At 38.5% G+C, this 7,865-nt stretch overlaps 1 protein-coding gene across 2 annotated transcripts; it reads left to right on the top strand.

Annotated features, from left to right (window-relative positions):
• The first annotated feature begins 2,418 nt into the window (after nucleotides 1-2,418).
• LOC137720794 (vacuolar protein sorting-associated protein 20 homolog 2) lies at nucleotides 2,419-6,487 on the top strand. 2 transcript variants are annotated; one of them, XM_068459904.2, is made up of 6 exons: nucleotides 2,419-2,787; nucleotides 3,037-3,189; nucleotides 3,313-3,465; nucleotides 4,083-4,166; nucleotides 5,091-5,235; nucleotides 5,424-5,678. In XM_068459904.2, exons 1-6 carry the CDS (start codon nucleotides 2,686-2,688, stop codon nucleotides 5,447-5,449), a joined length of 663 nt encoding a protein of 220 aa, XP_068316005.2. In that variant the 5' UTR covers nucleotides 2,419-2,685; the 3' UTR covers nucleotides 5,450-5,678. The 2 variants fall into 2 exon arrangements, with proteins under 2 accessions (XP_068316005.2, XP_088555835.1); XM_088699709.1 differs by lacking the exon at nucleotides 5,424-5,678 and adding an exon at nucleotides 5,956-6,487 and having other exon boundaries at nucleotides 2,446-2,787.
• The last annotated feature ends 1,378 nt before the right edge of the window (nucleotides 6,488-7,865 follow it).

Below are 7,865 nucleotides of genomic sequence, written 5' to 3' on the forward strand. Positions count from 1 at the left end.
CTAAGTGGTGGCTGACATTTAGATTTACAAATTTAGAAAACCCATCCGGGAAGATCCATTGTCAAATTCCTGATCCGTCAGTTCCGAATATCCTTAAATATTTGTACTATTACGTATTAAAGTTTAGTGACGATCCATTGGTCGGATCGTTGAATCATATAATACCCAAGTGGCGGCCCTTAACGAAAATATAACCAAACAACGGAATTTCATCAATCAGATGTCTAATATGAAATCAGGGCACCCATTTTAGCCTAGGGAGGTCAAGTGGTGTCTCTGCCCACGAACCGCCACAAGTAGCGGCTGACTGCCTCAAACCACTAGAAAATTCAACTATTTCCAAAAATTCTCAAATTTTACATGTTTGAAGATCTTAACGAGTAGAGCAAGTTTTATACCTGTGGCCAAGTCCAGTTTGGCTGGGAAAGGCCCCAAATTGGCTCACATTCGTCGGAAACCCTAGAATGGGTGAGCTTCGATTCGACACCTTCGGTGCGCCGCCGCCCCAACCAAGGCTTGGGACTTGTTCCTGGGTTCAAGAAGAGTTGAACCATGGTGGTGGTCAGTGATGGTTTATGTAGAATCAGCCGATCACTACTGGACACTCACAAAACCCATCGGTGAGATCTTCACGACACCAAGGCTAAAATCTATCGAGTTTTGGGTTGAAATAGAAGAGGTGTTGATGTTGAGTGACTTCCCGGTGGTGGGTGGTTGCGAATCGCTTGAAAAGGCGTAGGAAATCATGGCTTTTCACCGAGTCGGGCAGCAGGTCAAGGAATGACCTGGTTTGGCTAGGTTGATTTCCCCCGGTTCCTTTCCTTTTCTTCCTTCTCCTTTCTCTCCTTTCTCTTGGTTCTCATGGGTGAATCTTCTTCTCTTCTCTCCCGATTGGGCAACTCTGCCCCCTAATTCCTCCTATTTTTGTCTTTCTCTCCGATTCGTTCTTCCTTTTCTCCTCATTTCTCACAAAATAATCTTAAAATAATGATATAATAATTAGGAGAAATATATAAAATAATAAATAGTAATCTTTACAAAACACTTTTCGGATTTGTAGTTCCATAAAACCCCTATAGTAACCTCGGTTTCGATTCAGATTACGCTTATGCAATCGTCCTGTTAAGAACTTCGAGAGTACGGTAAAATAGTAACTTGCACGCGTCACTAAATGACGGTCAACAAAAATCAACAATCTCGCCAGTATGGCATTTTCGTCAATTCACTCATTTAAAATTTATAAAAATATAAAATTAGGGATGGGTTGTGACATCCCACATCGCCCAAGGGAGTGATCCTTATATGTATATTCCCATCCCTACCTAGAACGAGGCCTTTTGGGAGCTCACTGGCTTTGGGTTCCATGGGAACTCCGAAGTTAAGCGAGTAGCACACGAGAGCACTCCCAGGATGGGTGACCCATCGGGAAGTTCTCGTGTGAGTTCCCAGAAACAAAACCGTGAGGGCGTGGTCGGGGCCCAAAGCGGACAATATCGTGCTACGGTAGTGGAGCGGGCCCGGGAAGTGGTTCGCCCCCGGCCGGGATGTGACAATTTGGTATCAGAGCCTAACCCTGATTGCGTATGTGCCGACGAGGACGTCGGGCCCCTAAGGGGGGTGGATTGTGACATCCCACATCGCCCAGGGGAGTGATCCTTATATGTATATTCCCATCCCTACTTAGCACGAGGCCTTTTGGGAGCTCATTGGCTTTGGGTTTCAGGGGAACTCCGAATTTAAGCGAGTAGCGCACGAGAGCACTCCCAGGATGGGTGACCCATCGGGAAGTTCTCGCGTGAGTTCCCAGAAACAAAACCGTGAGCGCGTGGTCGGGGCCCAAAGCGGACAATATCGTGCTACGGTGGTGGAGCGGGCCCGGGAAGTGGTCCGTCCCGGGTCGGGATGTGACACGGGTTATCACATACATTCGCAAATCAACGAAATAGAATGTACCCATATAAGTTTAAAAAATGGATTACATAAAAGATTGAATGAAATTTTATATAAAAAATGGGTACATTTTAAATTAAAAAAGGGTACATTTTAAACAAATTGGTATATTTAAGAATGGATACATATAAGATTAAAAAATTGAACTTTTTTTTTATAAAAATTTAATGGTTACAAACTTATTCTAATTTTATTTTTTATATTTGGAAAATGCTTGAATTAAAAATTGATTAGGAGTTTAATAAGGGTGTGAGTGTTAAAACTCAAATCAATTACTAATTTTTATTTTTTTAAAATTATGTAACTTACTTGTAATTCATCAATATATTAATGCTGGAGACTTTGATTAAAATCTAAAAGCTGATAAGATCTTAAGCAATGAATATTAGACCGTGAAGAGCCAAAACTAATTTTTTCAAAAAATAAAACTAATTTTTTCAAAAAAAAAAAAAAAAAAAAAATTCCTCTATGGTCAATGAGTCGAAAATCACTGCTGCCTTTCCTGCGAAAACTCTCCCCACTTTCTTCTCTCTGTGTGTGTCTGTAGGAGACGAGTACTAGAAGGACCCTCGGAGGGAGAAATAAGATTTATTGGGGGAAATTAGAAGGGAGCAAGGCAAAACCCAATTGAAATCATCGTAGAAGATAATTGAGAGAGAATTGTTATTAATTCTCAACGAACACGAAATGGTTTAAGAAATAGGAAATATTATTGGATCAGAAGAGGATTGAGAGATGGGAAATTTGTTCGTGAAGAAGCCCAAGATCACGGAGGTAGATCGAGCTATTCTTTCTCTCAAGACCCAGAGGCGCAAACTTGCCCAGTACCAACAACAGGTCTTAATCTTAATTCTTAATTCTTATTTTGTACTTGTGGATACTCCTGTCAAACAGAAAATAAATTCTACTTGTCATCTCAAATGGGCTACCAGAAAACGAAGAACTTCATTTAATTTTCTTTGACTGAGGAATTCCCATGTTTTTTTTTTTTTTTTTTTTCTGTAATGAGGATGTGAATTTGCGTAGTATTTGTGAATTTTGAATAGAGGGTATTGATCAAGTTGACTTGTATCCCATCTTGCCCAGCTTGAAGCTGTAATCGAAGCCGAAAAGCAAGCCGCACGGGATTTGATTCGTGACAAGAAAAGGGAAAGAGCTTTGTTAGCATTAAAGAAGAAGAAGGCACAAGAAGAATTATTGAAGCAAGTTGATACCTGGGTTATTAATGTTGAGCAACAAGTATGTAATTGCACAACCCTACCCTACATGTCCATTTTCTTTCTTTCCATTTCCTTTACAACTTGGTCTACTTTAACAAGCAAATAACATGTTCACACTCCTCGAGTAAATGTTTTGGTTCAGTTGCAAGACATCGAACTCACAAGCAAGCAGAAAGCGGTGTTCGAGAGTTTGAAGGCTGGTAATAATGCGATTAAAGCCTTACAAAGTGAGATCAATCTCGACGATGTGCAAAAGCTGATGGATGATACTGATGAAGCTAAAGCTTACCAAGATGTGAGCTTCACTTCTTCTCCTTCATTTTTTGTTTTTATTTATCTAGTATTTCAGCTGAGTTTTTTTGGGTTGCATTCTTAGGATGAGGATCTATATCAAATACTTTCTGGTGATTTGGGAAGATTTTTGATTGTCACATTTCTGATGCCCGTTCTGTGCAAGGCCTTCCCTCTTCCCACCTCCCTCCCTCATTTATATTTGAGAGCTTTCCATCTTTTTTCTTATGGTAAACGGAGGAGCGGAAGTGCTTGGAATTTTGTTGTTGTTTTTATTATAAATCAAGTGCGAGAAAATGTTTACCTCTGAGTTGACTTTGTAAAGATTGGCGATCTTGTAAGGTTTATACAAGTTATTTTCCTATTAACAAGTTTACTTTTCAACCCCCACCCATCCCTCTTGTTTGACACTAGATTCCCAATATAACTATTTCTGCTGTGATCTCATAAAAAATTATGTCTCTGTTTCTCACATCATTTGTGTGTATTCTTGTATGTTTTTCTCGTCATTGTAAACAATGATTAGTTAACATCTAAACCTTCTCTTCTTCATTGATTATCATCTTCTCCTCAGTTTTTCCTTTTTAATAAATTCTACCATTTCACTCATGATTTTGTTAGGAAATTAATGCAATCTTGGGGGAGAAATTATCAGCAGAAGACGAAGAGGATATTATAGCAGAATTAGAGAATTTGGAAGCTCAGGTATGATATTTCTATTCTAACAACAGGTCCACAAACCCTAATGATTGTTTTGCTTCCTCATTGTCATTTTTTCCCTTCTGGGTATTTTTTATACAGCAAATCTGTTCCTAGTGATTAACATACAATGCATTACTGCTCTCTGAGATTAATAAAAATCCTCATGCTGTATCTAGGATTATTGTGTCAAAATCATTTTTTAATACTTATCAACATGTTGAAAAGTTATTTTCTCTTAGGTGCTCTTCATTTATCCCATTACCAATATTGCTATTACCAATTTAGTTTTTATGCAATGCATGGTATCCGGTTCTTGTAAGAACAATGCAATTTGGTGTCTCATCATCCCTTCTCCAGCAGTGTTACTGCTAGATTTCTAGGATAGAAAATTGGTAGATATGCCACTACCTTATCCCACTTGCTTTGGACTTCCAACTGGGGTAAGATATATTCTGACCCTTAGATGTAAAACATTCGAAGGTGAAAAATGCTTCAGAAACAGAAAAATGTTTCCTTCGTTGACTTCTTGGGAACATGAACTTGTTGCACAGCGTAAAGGGCAGGTTTTTGTCCCTCTCTGACCTTTCATTTAACCTTTCCTTCTCCTTCATTTAACAATCAATCTTATGTAGGCACCCATTAAAATTATGATTTTGAACTTAGATATAAGTAAATATGAAATTTCTTCTTTTAACATTTTCTCAACTTCTTGTTCTTGCTGGTTTTCCCTTTTAGTTTTATGTTTTGTTGTACGGTTACCTTTTGGTTTTCCCTTTTAGTATTTTTGCTGGTTTTAATAGTATATGTTTTGTTGTGCGGTTACCTTTTGGTTTTCCCTTTTGTTTGTTTCTTATTCTTGTTAGTTTTACTATTCTGGTGTCACATAATTTCATCTCATCTAAAAGTGAAACTTCTCTCCTTTGTCAGATCACCGTTCAAGATATGCATATAGCTCCTGCTTCAGTGCTATCTCCTAAAGAAAACGAGAGGTTGGACCTTCCCGATGTACCAATCAAAGTACCAGTTGCACCTGATCCGGTTGCAAATGATGAAGTTTCCACTAAGACAAAAGGTCGGTCTCTGTCTCTGTCTCTGTCTCTGTCTCTGTCTCTGTCTCTCTCTGTCTCTCTCTCTCTCTCTCTCTCTCTCTTTTTCACACACACACACACACAGAACAAGAACCCCACAAACACAATGCTAACTGCTCGTTGCTTACGTTAACTCAACTGCAAATGCTTGACAATATTTTGGGATATGCAGTTATGGAGGAACCATTGGTGGCTTGATTAGATTAAACAGTTGAATTAGGTTGCCTTCTTGTCAAACTGTTTTCAAACGTCAATTGATGCTTCTCCCTTCTGCAACCATGCATGTACCAGTAAAATTATTTGCTCTGGACAACTTTGATTGTGTTCTTTCTTGATTACCTGAATTGGATTGTACAAATATGTAATTTTTCACGACTCAGTCCAAAGACTCATTGCTCCAACATATATTTACTTCTTTTCGACATCAGTTTTTCTTCATGGAACGAACAATGGGAAACAAGAATGTGAATGCTCTGGGTTGAAACTTATTTGTTGTAGTGCTATACATGTTACTTTGAGAAATTATTAATTGTGTTTTCAAGAAATTTTTAATTTCCTAATTATTAGATGAGAGTTTCAAGAATTTGATACAACTACTAACCATTTATGATATTAGCTGTTCTGATGATAAGATGAAGGTTCTGAGTGAATTCCTTTTTATTATTTACTATTTTTTTTAAGTCGTCCAATTCTGTTATTGACAGAAAACAAACACATTGACTTACCAATAGATTGACCAAAAAGGAACACGGGAAAGCAAAGTTGCCAAAGAATCAAAAGTAGCAGTCCAACCAGTAAACCTCGGAAGAATCTGACTGCATTTCCAATCATCGGATTGATTTCGCCGCTTTCCCTGCATTCGACTTGATCACTACACTCGTAGATATCACGGCTTTGCCTAGCAATGGCACCTCTTAGACTGAATCCGGATCCTCACCGGATCCTCTTTGTGAGGATCTTGGGGATCCGTCAATCCTGTTCATCGTACATCGTGCAATCAGAAATTATTTTAAATATTTTTATTTAAAATTAAACACAAATAGTACTTGACAAAAACTGATCGCACGATGTATAATTAACGAACACAAATCACGAATCCTCAGGATCCGTACCAAACGGATCCGGAGAGGATCCTGTTGGTCCTGGACCTACTGATGATTTATTGAAATCATCATGTCATATCTCCTCCATGTCTCGCTTGTATACTATATGAAGGTCACAATTTTTTTCCTCCAAGCTAGAATGTGTCTACTCTACATTTCTACCACTGACCTGCACTCGTTGCCAACCTGCCGCGCGATAGGTAGTACAGCCAAAGGTGATCTGAGTCGATCCATGTGTCTTTTGGTGAAGGGAAGAACAAGGCCAAGGCTCATTGTACCCATTTTTTTCGATGCTTTGCTTTTTGCAAGGAATTACAGCATTTTACATATGTGCCAATGCCACCTGATTGTAATTACAACCAAAACTAATGATTGGAATGGCCACTTAGTACTACAGTTTAGTGATATTCTTCTTCACTTGTAAGTGAGAGATCTTAGGTTTAATTCTCGCCAAAGGCGAATTTGAACCACATTATTGTTAGCCCATTGTGAGGCTAAGTATACACCCTCTCCCTTTAGTGCAGATAATATCGTTTGTTAAAAAAAAAAAAAAAAAAACTAATGGCTGGACTGGAGAGCACAAACACAATTCACATCCCCTCCATCGTTGACTATGAGCTCAAGCTTGCCAAACTTATAAGAGGACGAGTCTTGCCACATTCTCAGTTGCAACATTGTACTTGTTGCACTCTCAAAAGCAGCATTCACAGGTACAAATGCTGACCATAATCAGTATTTATTTAAAGGATCAAGGATATTTTATTCAACCCAATTAGGCATTGACAATCTACTTAGATCAGTACTTGTTATGTCTTCTCTCTTAAGAGAGTGACTGGTTTCTAGTCATTGGTGTGATTGATACTGTTGGGGGACTTTTAGGTCGAGGTGGACTCGGGCTTTGAGAATGTCCTCTTGTCTCCCTTGGTTCAATTTCGTACCAAGTCCCAAAATATCTCAAAAGAGTTAGCTTGTATTAGGAAATATTCTAGTTAGATCAATGAGTCGAAGATAACATGATTAAGGGCTGGTTTGGTATTGCTGTGCTTTGAAAAAAAGCTGCTTCTGCTGTGCTGTGAGAATAAGCAGCTGTGAAATAAAGCAACAGAGTGTTTGGTAAACTTTTTTGTAAAAGTGCTTTTGAAAAAAAAAAAAAAGTAGTATTATAGTGTTTGGTAAACTTTTATGTAAAACATATGTGAAAAAAAGCCAGTTTTTCAAAGCTGGGTTCTGCAGCTTCTTGTTTTTGGCATTTTTTCACCCAAAACTGTGAAAAAAAGCTGAAGCTGAATGTTTACCAAACACAAAAACAGCTCCCAGCTTTTTTTTTATACCAGTTTTTTTTAGAATCACCTCAGTACCAAACTAGGCCTAAGTAAATAATGGCTTGCTCAAGTGAGGTACGATGTAGAAGCTAGAAGTTCATCAGTTTAGCATGTTGAGAGAGAGAAAGTTGGCATGGTTGCATGGTGTTCTCTGGTAGATAATTTGGGTCTCCTAGGGTGGTAGCAAGG

Source organism: Pyrus communis, chromosome 1 (genome assembly GCF_041283825.1).
Source record: "Pyrus communis isolate YQ-2024b chromosome 1, ASM4128382v1, whole genome shotgun sequence".
NCBI lineage: Eukaryota > Viridiplantae > Streptophyta > Magnoliopsida > Rosales > Rosaceae > Pyrus > Pyrus communis.